This window comes from Ranitomeya imitator, chromosome 5 (genome assembly GCF_032444005.1).
Source record: "Ranitomeya imitator isolate aRanImi1 chromosome 5, aRanImi1.pri, whole genome shotgun sequence".
In the NCBI taxonomy this organism is placed as follows: Eukaryota; Metazoa; Chordata; class Amphibia; order Anura; family Dendrobatidae; genus Ranitomeya; species Ranitomeya imitator.
In genome coordinates, this window is record NC_091286.1 from 450,618,415 (window position 1) to 450,634,734 (window position 16,320).

Sequence of the window (16,320 nt, forward strand, 5' to 3'; positions counted from 1 at the left end):
AGATTTTTTGGCATAGCAAGAGAGGGATGTTATGGCAGAACCTGATTTTTGAGATTCGTAAGTTAGCTGAGAAGAGGCCTTATCCGAATTTAGTTATTATCCATCTAGGTGGTAACGACCTGGGTAAATTGAAAACTCTCGACCTGCTTTCTTGCATTAAGAGGGATTTGTGTTTGTTGAAAACAGAGTTTGTTAAAACTACATTTGTATTTTCAGAAATTATTCCTAGGCTAGTATGGTTCCAGAAGAGTTCTTCGTTCCTCGAGCGTATTAGGAAACGGCTTAATAGGAATATTCAGAATTTTATGCCGTTAATTCATGGCTTTTCTTTCAGGCATGTTAACCTTGAAGACGGAGTCCCGGGATTGTATAGGGGGGACTTGGTTCATCTGTCCGATATTGGCCTGGATATCTTCAATTTAGATCTCCAGGCCATTGTTGAGAATTGGCTGGGGCGTTTTGGGGGCCTCGCCTCTATGAGGCGTGGCGTTTGGGAATAATCGCCCTGTTCTTGGGTGGATTTGGACTTTATATGGTGAAGTTTATTCTGTGTATGGAATTTTACAAAAGGATGTATTGGTTATTCTTATCAAATTAACTTCTTGTTTGGTTACTCAAAAAATAAACGCCACGGCCAATTCTATTCCAAAGTAAATTCTGTGTTTGTGTGTTTTTATTTATTAGAGGGGGGTGGGGATTGTGTTACCATGAACGCCCTCCCCTTAGTAAAATCTTAGGGGGGGCACATGATAACACAGCCACCATGTTAACATTGTGTATATAGGTTTATATGGACAGTTTTGGTTCCCCTCAAAGGGTTAATTTATTGCCCTGGTAAGCTGTGCGACGCACGAGCAGGTTGTTGCTGGGTGAATCTGTTTTTCTGCCAGATGTTCTTCCCGCAATTTTCATGGACTTTGATTGGTGGAAGGCTCTGAGCGGGGGGGGATTTTTTCCTATAAAACAGCTGTTTTGGGCGCGCTGAGCGCAGTTACTTCAAGCAACTTTTGAAGATCCCACCCGCCCTCCCCTTTTTTTCTGTTATTCTCCTGATCTTGTCGTGCGTTTATTTTTGTGGGAATAATCGCCCTGTTCTTGGGTGGATTTGGACTTTATATGGTGAAGTTTATTCTGTGTATGGAATTTTACAAAAGGATGTATTGGTTATTCTTATCAAATTAAATTCTTGTTTGGTTACTCAAAAAATAAACGCCACGGCCAATTCTATTCCAAAGTAAATTCTGTGTTTGTGTGTTTTTATTTATTAGAGGGGGGTGGGGATTGTGTTACCAAGTGCTTCCATTAATCTTGCGTTAGCTTGACCGGACCCGAAAACGCTGCAGGCCGCGTTCAAAGGTAAAAAAACCGGAATGCTGCAAACGCATGCCAATTTTGACATGTGTTACGACGCGTCATACAAATGAAAGTCTATGGGTGCGTTACAATGTCCGTTACATTGCGTTTTTACTACTTAAAAACGTGTCTGTTAGACGGACTGTCCTAGCGCAATGGGAACCCAGCCTAAGGCATGGACAAAAATTAAAGAAAACGAAGTTTGTGGCACCAGGGTGCACCTAATTAACCTGTTTCCTGGTAGTATGATGTAATGTGGTACAATCCAAATAGTCCAGAAAACAGGGAGGCCAGAGGGGCTATTGATAAACTTTACTTGTTGCACGAATACACAGGTACATCCAGATAAACGATGATTGAACAGAAATTCAATTCTGGCTGTTTCCTACCTTCACTTTTCCTAGGCAACATACTCTGCATACAAAATGTCTCCTCTCTTAGTGCTAAGCCCAGGACCCCATCATGTGGTTTGACCATGTGACCTCGTGGCCATATATGGAAAGGATGGCTGCTGTATTAAGTCTTAACAACTACCTGATAGCAGAACATAATAAGTACATCACTTACTATATATATATATATATATATATATATATATATATATATATATATATATATATATATATATATATATATATTTATATACCACTTTTATGTACTGAAATCTAAGGTACATTATCTGCAAAGGGAAATGTGAACTCTGTGCAAACCTAATGAGGGAGCTGGTGGCTCTGCTACATCTTAAAAAGCACATACTTTGGGGCATAACATATTCAACCATTTTAAAATATGCATGCCCCCAAGCATCTTGAACTTCTTGCCATGTTTTAGGACAGCCTGTAAGACAAACACACACAAAATGCAAACAGTGAAATATAATGAGTCCACGAGTCTCTGTATTAATGCTGTAACCTTGAACAAATATAACATCATTCAAAAGTCATTGAAGGCACGTAACTTGAACATTGCATAAAAATGGGGGAAATGAAGAATATGGGGCTGTTGTATCCCAGTCTCTTGTAGTGGGCTATTTTAACCCCTTAATCCTATATGACATACTATCCGGTCGAGGTGACCTGGGACTTAATTCCCAGTGATGGGATAGTACGTCATAGTGGATCGGCCGCGATCACGGGGGAAGCGCAGCCGATCACGGCCGGGTGTCAGCTGGCTATCGCAGCTGACATCCGGCACTATGTGCCAGGAGCAGTCACGGACCGCTCCCGGCACATTAAACCCGGCACACTGTGATCAAAGATGATTATTTTTTCTATAAAATAGTTTTTATCGTATAAAAGCACCAAAACATAAAAAAGATATAAATGAGGTATTGCTGTAATTGTTCTGACCCGAAGAATAAAACTGCTTTATCAATTTTACCAAATGTGGAATGGTATAAATGCACCCCCAAAAGAAATTCATGAATAGCTGGTTTTTGGTCATTCTGCCTCACAAAAATCGGAATAAAAAGCAATCAAAAAATGTAACGTGCCCGAAAATGGCACCAATAAAAACGGTAACTCAACCCGCAAAAAACAAGCCCTCACATGACTCAGTGGACCAAAATATGGAAAAATTATAGCTCTCAAAATGTGGAGACGCAAAAACTATTTTTTGCAATAAAATGCATCTTTTAGTGTGTGACAGCTGCCAATCATAAATATCCGCTAAAAAAACCCGCTATAAAAGTAAATAAAACCCCCCTTCATCACCCCCTTAGTTAGGGAAAAATAATAAAATTTAAAAAATGTCTTTATTTCCATTTTCCCATTAGGGTTAGGGTTGGGGCTAGGGTTAGGGTTGGGGATAGGGTTAGAGTTAGGGTTGGGGCTAGGGTTAGGCTTAGGGCTAGGGTTAGAGTTAGGGTTGGGGCTAGGGTTAGGGTTGGGGCTAAGGTTAGGGTTGGGGCTAGGGTTAGGGTTTGGGCTAGGGTTAGGGCTATGGTTAGGGTTAGGGCTAGGGTTGGGGCTAGGGTTAGGGTTAGGGTTGGGGCTAGGGTTAGGGTTGGGGCTAGGGCTACAGTTAGGGTTGGGGCTAAAGTTAGGGTTAGGGTTGGGCTAAAGTTAGGGTTAGGGTTGGGGCTAAAGTTAGGGTAAGGGTTTGGATTACATTTATGGTTGGGATTAGGGTTAGGGGTGTGTCAGGGTTAAGGGTGTGGTTAGGGTTACGGTTGGGATTAGGGTTAGGGGTATGTTGGAGTTAGGGTTGTGGTTAGGGTTGGGATTAGGGTTAGGGGTGTGTTGGGGTTAGGGGTGTGTTGGGGTTAAGGTGTGGTTAGGATTAGGGTTGTGGTTGGGATTAGAGTTAGGGGCATGTTCGGGTTAAAGGTGTGGTTAGGGTTATGAATAGAGTTGGGATTACGGTTAGGGGTGTGTTTGGGTTATGGTTTCAGTTAGAATTGGGGGCTTCCACTATTTAGGCGCATCCAGGGCTCTCCAAACGCGACATGGCGTCCGATCTCAAATCCAGCCAATTCTGCGCTGAAAAAGTAAAACAGTGCTCCTTCCCTTCCGAGCTCTCCTGTGCGCCCAAACAAGGGTTTACCCCAATATATGGAGTATCAGCATATTCAGGACAAACTGGACAACAGCCTTTGGTGTCCAATTTCTCTTGTTATCTTAGGAAAATAGAAATTGGGGGGCTAAAAAAACATTTTTGTGGGAAAAATGTATTCTCAGAGTGATACCTTTATTGGCTAACCAGAAAATAATGTTTGCGAGCTTTTAGAGCACAGAGGCTCCTTCTTCAGGCAAGATTACAAATAGATTAATAAGAAAAAGGCACAATATTTAAATTATACTACAGTAGGAGATTTGTTCATGAGGTGGGAGATGCGATGCCTCCTAAAGATAAGCCAAGGAAATCAAATTAGGCATTTTGTTACAAATGGACAGGTGGTGGGAATGTACTTCTTAGTTATCTGGAGTCCATCTGGTGGAGGTGTGAATTGTATCCATGTAGTGAGTCATAAATCCAGTTGTTAATTGAGTTCTAGTGTCAAAGATTTGAACATCATTAAAATGACCTTTTAGTATTAAGACTTTTTAGTCTGTCATATAGTGTCCAGTTCCAGAGAAATGTTTTCCCACAGGCGTGTCCATTTCATTCCTGATTGTGTGTCTGTGTAGGTTCATTCTTGTTTGTAGTTTTTGCATGGTTTCCCCAATATAGATATGTGGCGGCCCAGGGTCCTGGTCGTCACAGTAGCATTGCTTTCCTCACAGGAAGAGTGATGATATGTTTGGAGGCAAGAAGGGATAACTGGCACCAGGTAAACACCAGCATGCAACACGTTCACACTCCAGGCCACCAGGGGGAGCTTTTGATCCTATTGACTAGGTGACTCCCCATGTATGTGGGAGTTTGGAGGGAAAAGTCAGAACAGTTCTTGCCAGGAAACAGACTAGAGCAGTCTGAGGCAGAAGAGGATTTACGGAACTGTGTAGCCGCAGTGCAGCAGTTCCTGGAAAGAGACATTCAGAAAGCTGAATTGATTGTAGTGAACATGCAGGAGAGCAAAGCACAGGAGAGGCTACCAGGGGGAGACCAGCCACAAGCAGGCTGCCTCCTTCTGAGGCACAGAGATCGGCAGCCGGAACACCGAGGTTGTAAGGGCCTTTACGACTTACATCAGAGACCGGCAGGACAGCTGCTGAACTACAAGTTACCTGTCCGCAATAAAAAACCCAGGACACACGGTGACACCTATAGAGCCTAGGGCCCCACAGCCCTGGCAGGGCGACCCATCTTGGCATCTTGAACTTGATGGACCGACCCTGAGAATCGGGTCATGTGCGTCTAAAAGACTGTGCCTGAACTGTGCTTTGTTGAGAGACTGTGTACTGTGAAATACCACCAAAATTGCCACCAAAACTGCCGCCACAAGAGCACCATGTGGTGTGCAGGAGGCGTAGGGCGTGTTGTCGTGGGCAGAGCTTGGAAAAATGGCGTGAAAGTAGTAGCCGCCCCTCACAGATACTATTATGTCCGAAGGATATGTCCATCAACAAAAGAGATGTGCCTCCTAGTCTGGGATGGTGGGGGAAGGAGGAGAGACCAGGAAGACAACAAGGAGAATATGGTTGGCAAGATGGCGAGCGGAGGTCACCCGGAGGAGGGGGAGGAAGCCCGCAGCTGTCCCAGCCAATTGGATAAGGACAGGGCCCCGTTGTCACCAATGGACCCGGAGGTTCTCGGCACAGAGCTGGAGGAGCTATGTCGTCAGCTCCGGCGATCATGGTACTGCGATCATGGTACTGCGCAGCCGCAAACGTCCGGGAGCAGCAGCGCAGCCAATCCCTGGAGCCCAAATCTGCAGCAGAGGGGACCGGAACCGGAGATGCTGCGGCGGCAGTTAAGAACACCAACCCTACCCCGGTCACCGAGGACATCCTGCTAGTGCCCATCGACGCCCCTCCATGCCCCGCTGCAGCCGACGAGAAAAGCCCCAGGTGTGCAAGGAGAGTTGGGTGACCTTTCTGTGGAAACACACCTGCACCGACCTGATTGGGCTCCCCGGGGAGGCCCAAGCTGAAGGGGACCAGCTGGAGACAATTAGCCATAAGGAGTAGCGTCAGCAGCAGGCACAGGCACTCCAGCAAGAATGGGAGGACAGGGAGCAGGATCTCCGATGCCAGGCCGCAAAGGAAAAAGACTTACAGGCCAGGAAAGTGAGTCATGAGGAAAGGGGTCTGCGGAGATATGGGACTGTAGTCAAATCCGGCTGGGGCTTTATCAAAGAGGTGTTCGTCACCAGGCATGATGTGGAGGCCCACCTGCGAGAGGGACACCCAGATAGGGACCTCTACCCCACTGATCTCGTCACCTACACCAGGCACTGGGGAGATAAAGGGTGGTATGCCCTACATATACACAAGTGTATACCGAAGGTCACCAAACCGCCAGCTCGTGATCTTGAACCACCGCAAGCAGCCCTGCTTTACTCACCAGCATTCCCACCTGGCAAGGTGATGATCACCCCTACTTTTGATAAAGCACCCGTCACCATGTGCTCCAAATCCACACAGGTTACATTGATCAGAAGTCAGTGAGTACTCAGACTCCTATCTGGAGCATTGATGCACTTTATGTGGTACCTAGTAACCGCCCAAATCCGCAGGTGCTACCCTGGAAACTGCCACAGCCAAAGTAAAGTTAAAAAATTTGGATGTGACTGTAAATAGTTAAAAGTTTGCTCATTGTTGCTAACAGTTTAAAATGACTGCTACAACTTAAAAGTTTAATAAACCTGACCAAGTTTATATTTAAAGGGGTCCCTCGTTTAAAGGGATCCTCTGTTTACAGAGTTTTGTTTTGCTTCAAGGACATTTGAATCATGGACAGTGAATGGTTCACAAACTGTCTTGTAAATAGTTTGCATATTCTTAAAGGTGCGTCCTACTGGTTTTACAAAGGAGCTTTTAAAAAGACTGCTTCTAACATTGCTGTGAAAGTTGCTTTGTTTTACAGAGACCTGAAGAAAAACCCGTTTGGCGCGGCAGGATTCCGGGTTTGGATACACGCCTTGTAGCCTGCCCAAGCCCAACGTTGGGGGTTAATGGCAGGTCCCTCACATGGTTGCTGCTGTTCTAAAGTTGTTGATTGACTTGAGTATTAATTGCACTACCTCAGTATTGAAAGACTTGAATGCAGTTTGCACCCTTAAAGGGAATGTTGATTTGTTGCACTTTGCTAGTTAGAAATGTACTTCATATGCTAGAAAGTTAGTATATTAGAGAGTTAATAAAGTGAATAAATATAAAATTGAGATTTTAAAGTAGATAGTGTTATGTGCAGGAAGCAGTGAAAATGTCTATTGCTGCACTTTTGAATCAGATGGACTTGATGTAGCATACCCGTAGGGGTAGTTGTTGTTTGCTAGGAAAATTCTGCCCTTTGAATAAAGAAAATGCTTGTTTTGTACTTTGAAGCCTTAAGATAGTATACCCGTTGCGGGTAACAGCATTTCATAGTTAGTTAGTTATTATACTGTTTTCTATTCTCAAAAGTACAGAATGCATACTATGCAAATAAGTTCTTGTAATGTTCAAGTGTCCTCACCTCCCATAAATGGAAGCTTTAGTTATAATATTAACTTGTTTTATATGTTTATAGCATTACAAAAATAGTATGCATTTTTTCTAAAATATTGTTGTTCTTCTTTTCCCAGTCCGGGAGTACTGGATTTAACGGGAGGGAGGTCGTCACAGTAGCATAGCATTTCTCATGGGGAGAGTGATGTTACGTTTGGAGGCAAGAAGGGATAACTGGCACCATGTAAACACCAGCATGCAACACATTTACACTCCAGGCCATCAGGGGGAGCTTTTGATCCTATTGACTAGGTGACTCACCATATGTATGGGAGTTTGGAGGGAAAAGTCATAACAGCTCTTGCCAGGAAACAGACTAGAGCAGTCTGAGGCAGAAGAGAGTTTACGTAGCTGTGTAGCCGCAGTGCAGCAGTTCCTGGAAAGAGACATTCAGGAAGCCGAATTGATTGCAGTGAAAGTGCAGGAGAGTAAAGCACAGGAGAGGATAGCAGGGGGAGACCAGCAGGCTGCCTCCTTCTGAGGCGCAGAGACCGGTAGCCAGAACACCAAGGTTGTAAGGGCCTCTAAGACTTACATCAGAGACCAGCTGCTGAAGTGAGCGTGTGATGAAGGTAAATGACTGTATTGCAGGACTGGGACTTCACCTGTCATGTGCCAATCACAGACATACCAATACTTGGCATGGTTGTAATGCCTCAAGAAGTGCCCACGGCCTTCCACCAAACTTTGTTAGGTATCCAAACCTGAACAGCAAACCGGACATTCTTTTAAAAGTCTGTGTTCGGGGTCCATACCTGTACTAGGTGTCCGGTACAGAACCCAAACTTTACAGTTCTGGTTTGCTCATCCCTAAAATTAACCTAAAGGTAGAAAAAGTTCTGAAAATTATTCATTTAGAAAAATGAACTTTGAAAAACATGGTACTTACAATGAAACATGGGGGTGTCAGTATAATTAAGTGGGGCTAGCATCGGGGATCTACATTTCATGGATGGTGTCATGAATTCACAGATTGCTCTATATTGCACTTTTTCAACATGACAATGATCCAAAACACACATCTGATGCATTTCTGAAGAACATGGTGAAAGTGATTCTGTGGTGAAGTATGTCTCCTAATCTGAACCCAAGCGAACATCTATAGGATATTCAGCATCACGTCTAGATAGGAGGTCATTGTTGAAGAATAGAAAAAGATAGATGTTGCATAACGTTGCCAATTTTCATTCCATGCCTAGAAGACTTGGTACTGTGCCTAAAAATCATGGAGGTCATACAAAATACTGAATCTGTTATATATATTCGGAGGCCAAGGCTCAGTGTGTATTTTTTCATGGCCACAGTGTCTTTTTCATATACTGGATATTAAGGGGTAAGGTGTATATTTCACAACCATCCCAAGCTTTTCCTGATATTTTAGTTTTGTGGTCAGCTTTTGGCCTTGTTGACAATTTACATAATGATAAGGATCTAGTTGTGCAGGTCAATTTGCCAAAGATAATAAAATGAACATCCAGTACAGGACCCTCTGCATTGTGTCAGTGTTTGTCAATCCAAGCAGCCTCCTAATCATTTACCTTTTGTTTGTTCCTCTCTAACAATAGGGTCAAGGAGAAAAGCGAGGGTCCATAATAAAGAATATATATAATGCCAGACTTTTAGAGTTAAGTAGTTGATCTGGCAAACAGTGCCTGGTCAGTATGGAGAGGATTCTTGTAGTAGCCTTTTTGGTGTCGCTGTGTTCTGCCACAAGCCCTCCAAATCCCAGTTTAATTTCGCTAGACTGCAATGCAACACAAGTACAAGCAGATTTGGCATTGGACCTTATTAATGAAGACCGGAAAGATGGCTTTCTGTTAAGACCGGCCCGAATTGAATCTGTTTTTGTGCAGGAGGTAAGTGGCCATTTTAGGGTATGTGCACACGTTAAGTATTTGGTGCAGATATTTCTGCACCATTTCTGCAACAAAAAAAAACGCTGCCTAAAATAGGCACATTCTTGACGCTTTTTTACATGCGTTTTTGGTGCAGATTTTTCCACACTGATGAGTAGGGGTGAAATCTGCAGCAAAAAACATGAAAGAATCTACATGCTGCAGATTTAAATCTACAAGTCAAACATAAGCATCATGCGAATAAGACTTCAGGATTCGCATTCACTTTGCTGGCATCAAGAAACTTCAGGTTTTGTGACAAATCTGTGCTGAAAAAACTGCTACAAAAACAGGATAAATCTGCAATGTGTGCACAGGTCCTTGCACCAATTTCATGACAACAAAATGAATTATTTCATTGTCATATACAACTATATGTTTGTATTTTCTCCTAAATTTCTCCTGCACGTATTACCCTTCCTATGTGTTTGTATTAGGGTACGAGTATATTGGAGTTTACTTGTTTACTCATATTTCGTTGTCAAAAATATTGAATATATGCAGTAAGAGATGATAGGGAGGCTGATTCTTGCTGACACTAATGAGTCTTCTGAACAATTAGGCCACGTGCACACATTGCGGAAAGTGGTGCGGATTTTTCCTTACTGATTTTGGTAATTCTGCAGGTAAACCACACTGCGGAATTACCGCGATTTTACCGTGATTTTTTTTGCAGATTTTGTGCGGTTCCACCTGTGGTTTTACACCTGCGGATTCCTATTATGGATCAAATGTAAACCGCAGCGGAATCTGCACAAAGAATTGACATGCTGCAGAATAAACAACGCTACATTTCAGCGCTTTTTTTTCCACAGCATGTGCACTGCGGATTTTGGATTCCATAGGTTTACTGTACTGTAAACTCATGGAAAATTGCTGCAAATCCGCAGCGGCCAATCCGCAATGTGTGCACATAGCCTAAAGATAAAAGTTTTTGAAAAAAAAGCAAACAAAAATATGGGTGTAAACTAAAGGGGTATTCCCATCTCCAACATCCTATTTGAATATGTAGTTGGTTAATAATAATATTAGCAAATAACTCCAATTAGAAATGTAGTATAGTTCTTATTTTTCATTTTGTTGATTTCCCCATTTGCAGGCATTGCATCAGATTAGGTATCCATGGTTACGACCACTAGCAACTAACTGTCACTATGCCAGTGGTCATAACCATAGACACCTAAGCTACTGCAATGCTCTGTACATGGGGTAAGTAACATAGCAAAAAGGAGAACTATACTAAATTGTTGGTATTTGCTCGTATTATTATTATTGATGAGCGAGTGTGCTCGTTACTCGGTTTTCCGAGCATGCTCGGGTGTTCTCCTGAGTATTTTGGGCGTTCTCAGAGTTTATATTTGTATCCCCGCAGCTGCATGATTTGCAGCTTTTAGACAACCTGAATACATGCAGGGATTGCCTGTTTGTTAGGGAATCACCACATGTATTCAGGCTGTCTAACAGCCGCAAATCATGCACCTGCGACGACTCTAACATAATCTACGAGCACGCCCAAAATACTCGGAGAACACCCGAGCATGTATGGAAACCCCAAGTAACGAGCACACTCGCTCATCACTAATTATTATTACACCTACTACATATTGGGATAGGATCTTGGAGCTTGGAATACTCCTTTAACTGTTATTAATAACACTTACACTTCATCGTATCTAGTGGACGTATCACTTAGTAAATGCAGCGTATTTTACACCGTTAGGTTATGGTAACACAGTGTTTTCTGCAATGTATTAGGCCGGCGTCACACACAGCGTATGAAAATACAGTCTGTATATTACGGCCGTAATACGCTGAAAAGTCCCGAAAATAGTGGTCCGTAGCTCCTCCGTAGACAGGGTGTGTCACCGTTTTTTGCGCATGGCATCCTCCGTATGTAATCCGTATGGCATCCGTAATGCGTGTTTTTATCGCAGGCTTGCAAAACCGACATACGGCTATACAAGGGATCCATGTGTTAAAAAAAAAAAACATATATACTGTCTATATATACAGTGGGGCAAAAAAGTATTTAGTCAGTCAGCAATAGTGCAAGTTCCACCACTTAAAAAGATGAGAGGCGTCTGTAATTTACATCATAGGTAGACCTCAACTATGGGAGACAAACTGAGAAAAAAAAAATCCAGAAAATCACATTGTCTGTTTTTTTAACATTTTATTTGCATATTATAGTGGAAAATAAGTATTTGGTCAGAAACAAAATTTCATCTCAATACTTTGTAATATATCCTTTGTTGGCAATGACAGAGGTCAAACGTTTTCTGTAAGTCTTCACAAAGTTGCCACACACTGTTGTTGGTATGTTGGCCCATTCCTCCATGCAGATCTCCTCTAGAGCAGTGATGTTTTTGGCTTTTCACTTGGCAACACGGACTTTCAACTCCCTCCAAAGGTTTTCTATAGGGTTGAGATCTGGAGACTGGCTAGGCCACTCCAGGACCTTGAAATGCTTCTTACGAAGCCACTCCTTCGTTGCCCTGGCGGTGTGCTTTGGATCATTGTCATGTTGAAAGACCCAGCCACGTTTCATCTTCAATGCCCTTGCTGATGGAAGGAGGTTTGCACTCAAAATCTCACGATACATGGCCCCATTCATTCTTTCATGTACCCGGATCAGTCGTCCTGGCCCCTTTGCAGAGAAACAGCCCCAAAGCATGATGTTTCCACCACCATGCTTTACAGTAGGTATGTTGTTTGATGGATGCAACTCAGTATTCTTTTTCCTCCAAACACGACAAGTTGTGTTTCTACCAAACAGTTCCAGTTTGGTTTCATCAGACCATAGGACATTCTCCCAAAACTTCTCTGGATCATCCAAATGCTCTCTAGCAAACTTCAGACGGGCCCGGACATGTACTGGCTTAAGCAGTGGGACACGTCTGGCACTGCAGGATCTGAGTCCATGGTGGCGTAGTGTGTTACTTATGGTAGGCCTTGTTACATTGGTCCCAGCTCTCTGCAGTTCATTCACTAGGTCCCCCCGCGTGGTTCTGGGATTTTTGCTCACCGTTCTTGTGATCATTCTGACCCCACGGGGTGGGATTTTGCGTGGAGCCCCAGATCGAGGGAGATTATCAGTGGTCTTGTATGTCTTCCATTTTCTAATTATTTCCCCCACTGTTGATTTCTTCACTCCAAGCTGGTTGGCTATTGCAGATTCAGTCTTCCCAGCCTGGTGCAGGGCTACAATTTTGTTTCTGGTGTCCTTTGACAGCTCTTTGGTCTTCACCATAGTGGAGTTTGGAGTCAGACTGTTTGAGGGTGTGCACAGGTGTCTTTTTATACTGATAACAAGTTTAAACAGGTGCTATTACTACAGGTAATGAGTGGAGGAAAGAGGAGACTCTTAAAGAAGAAGTTACAGGTCTGTGAGAGCCAGAAATCTTGATTGTTTGTTTCTGACCAAATACTTATTTTCCACCATAATATGCGAAAAAAATGATAAAAAAACAGACAGTGTGATTTTCTGGATTTTTTTTCTCAGTTTGTCTCCCATAGTTGAGGTCTACCTATGATGTAAATTACAGACGCCTCTCATCTTTTTAAGTGGTGGAACTTGCACTATTGCTGACTGACTAAATACTTTTTTGCCCCACTGTATATATATATATATATATATATATATATATATATATATATATATATATGTCAGGGAGACACATATGTATATATATTATTACTCAGTGCAGCCTGCACTGCTCTCAGATCGGTGATCTGACAGAGTGCTGTGCAAACTGTCAGATCACCGATCTGTGATGTCCCCCCCTGGGACAAAGTAAAAAAGTAAAAAAAAAAATTTTCAAATGTGTAAAAAAAAATTAAAAAAAATATTCCAAAATAATGAAAAAAAAAAATAATATTATTCCCATAAATACATTTCTTTATCTAAATAAAAAAAACAAAACAATAAAAGTACACATATTTAGTATCGCCGCGTCCGTAACGGCCCGACCTATAAAACTGGCCCACTAGTTAACCCCTTCAGTAAACACCGTAAGAAAAAAAAAAAAAAACCGAGGCAAAAAACAACGCTTTATTATCATACCACCGAACAAAAAGTGGAATAACACGCGATCAAAAAGATGGATATAAATAACCATGGTACCGCTGAAAGCGACATCTTGTCCCGCAAAAAACGAGCTGCCATACAGCATCATCAGCAAAAACATAAAAAAGTTATAGTCCTGAGAATAAAGCGATGCAAAAATAATTATTTTTTCCGTAAAATAGTTTTTATCGTATAAAAGCGCCAAAACATAAAAAAAATATAAATGAGGTGTCGCTGTAATCGTACTGACCCGAAGAATAAAACTGCTTCATCAATTTTACCAAACGCGGAACGGTATAAACGCCTCCCCCAAAAGAAATTCATGAATAGCTGTTTTTTGGTCATTCTTCCTCACAAAAATCGGAATAAAAAGCGATCAAAAAATGTCACGTGCCTGAAAATGTTACCAATAAAATCGTCAACTCGTCCCGCAAAAAACAAGACCTCACATGACTCTGTGGACCAAAATATGGAAAAATTATAGCTCTCAAAATGTGGTAACGCAAAAAATATTTTTTGCAATAAAAAGCGTCTTTCAGTGTGTGACGGCTGCCAATCATAAAAATCCGCTAAAAAACCCGCTATAAAAGTAAATCAAACCCCCCTTCATCACCCCCTTAGTTAGGGAAAAATTAAAAAAATGTATTTATATCCATTTTTCCGTTAGGGCTAGGGTTAGGGCTAGGGTTAGGGCTAGGGTTAGGGCTAGGGCTAGGGTTAGGGTTGGGGCTAGGGTTAGGGCTAGGGCTAGGGTGAGGGTTAGGGTTGGGGCTACAGTTAGGGTTGGGGCTACAGTTAGGGTTGGGGCTAAAGTTAGGGTTAGGGTTTAGATTACATTTACAGTTGGGAATAGGGTTGGGATTAGGGGTGTGTCAGGGTTAGGGGTGTGGTTAGGGTTACCGTTGGAATTAGGGTTAGGGGTGTGTTTGGATTAGGGCTTCAGTTATAATTGGAGGGTTTCCACTGTTTAGGCACATCAGGGGCTCTCCAAACACGACATGGCATCCGACCTCAATTCCAGCCAATTCTGCGTTGAAAAAGTAAAACAGTGCTCCTTCCCTTCCGAGCTCTCCCGTGTGCCCAAACAGGGGTTTGCCCCAACATATGGGGTATCAGCGTACTCAGGACAAATAGGACAACAACTTTTGGGGTCCAATTTCTCCTGTTACCCTTGGGAAAAAACAAACTAGGGGCTAAAAAATAATTTTTGTGGGAAAAAAAAAAGATTTTTTATTTTCACGGCTCTGCGTTATAAACTGTAGTGAAACACTTGGGGGTTCAAAGTTCTCCCAACACATCTAGATGAGTTCCCTGGGGGGTCTAGTTTCCAATATGGGGTCACTTGTGGGGGGTTTCTACTGTTTAGGTACATTAGGGGCTCTGCAAACGCAATGTGACGCCTGCAGACTATTCCATCTAAGTCTGCATTCCAAATGGCACTCCTTCCCTTCCGAGCCCTCCCATGCGCCCAAACGGTGGTTCCCTCCACATATGGGGTATCAGCGTACTCAGGACAAATTGGACAACAACTTTTGGGGTCGAATTTCTCCTCTTACCCTCAGGAAAATACAAAACTGGGGGCTAAAAAATAATTTTTGTGGGAAACAATTTTTGTTTTATTTTTACGGCTCTGCATTATAAACTTCTGTGAAGCCCTTGGTGGGTCAAAGTGCTCACCACACATCTAGATAAGTTCCTTAGGGGGTCTACTTTCCAAAATGGCATCACTTGTGGGGGGTTTCTACTGTTTAGGTACATTAGGGGCTCTGCAAACGCAATGTGACACCTGCAGACCATTCCATCTAAGTCTGCATTCCAAATGGAGCTCCTTCCCTTCCGAGCCCTCCCATGCGCCCAAACAGTGGTTCCCCCCCACTTATGGGGTATCAGCGCACTCACGACAAATTGGACAACAAATTTTGGGGTCCAATTTCTCCTGTTACCCTCAGGAAAATACAAAACTGGGGGCTAAAAAATAATTTTTGTGGGAAAAAATGTTTGTTTTATTTTTACGGCTCTGCATTATAAACTTCTGTGAAGCCCTTGGTGGGTCAAAGCGCTCACCACACATCTAGATAAGTTCCTTAGGGGGTCTACTTTCCAAAATGGTGTCACTTGTGGGGGGTTTCAATGTTTAGGCACATCAGTGGCTCTCCAAACGCAACATGGCGTCCCATCTCAATTCCTGTCAATTTTGCATTGAAAAGTCAAACGGCGCTCCTTCCCTTCCGAGCTCTCCCATGCGCCCAAACAGTGGTTTACCCCCACATATGGGGTATCAGCGTACTCAGGACAAATTGTACAACAACTTTTGGGGTCCAATTTCTTCTCTTACCCTTGGGAAAATAAAAAATTGGGGGCGAAAAGATAATTTTTGTGAAAAAATATGATTTTTTATTTTTACGGTTCTGCATTATAAAGTTCTGTGAAGCACTTGGTGGGTCAAAGTGCTCACCACACCTCTAGATAAGTTCCTTAGGGGGTCTACTTTCCAAAATGTTGTCACTTGTGGGGGGTTTCAATGTTTAGGCACATCAGGGGCTCTCCAAACGCAACATGGTGTCCCATCTCGATTCCAGTCAATTTTGCATTGAAAAGTCAAATGGCGCTCCTTCGCTTCCGAGCTCTGTCATGCGCCCAAACAGTGGTTTACCCCCACATATGGGGTATCGGTGTACTCAGGACAAATTGTACAACAACTTTTGTGGTCCATTTTCTCCTGTTACCCTTGGTAAAATAAAACAAATTGGAGCTGAATTAAATTTTTTGTGAAAAAAAGTTAAATGTTCATTTTTATTTAAACATTCCAAAAATTCCTGTGAAGCACCAGAAGGGTTAATAAACTTCTTGAATATGGTTTTGAGCACCATGAGGGGTGCAGTTTTTAAAATGGTGTCACACTTGGGTATTTTCT

The 16,320-nt window shown here is 42.7% G+C and overlaps 1 protein-coding gene across 1 annotated transcript in view; it reads left to right on the plus strand.

Annotated features, from left to right (window-relative positions):
- Positions 1 to 8,950: 8,950 nt before the first annotated feature.
- LOC138638157 (fetuin-B-like) overlaps positions 8,951 to 16,320 on the plus strand; it is a 32,820-nt gene continuing 25,450 nt past the window's right edge. The window contains exon 1 of the mRNA XM_069727228.1: positions 8,951 to 9,301. Within this exon, the coding sequence (XP_069583329.1) occupies positions 9,107 to 9,301 (195 nt within the window). The 5' untranslated portion in view covers positions 8,951 to 9,106. The remainder of the gene's footprint in view (positions 9,302 to 16,320) is intronic.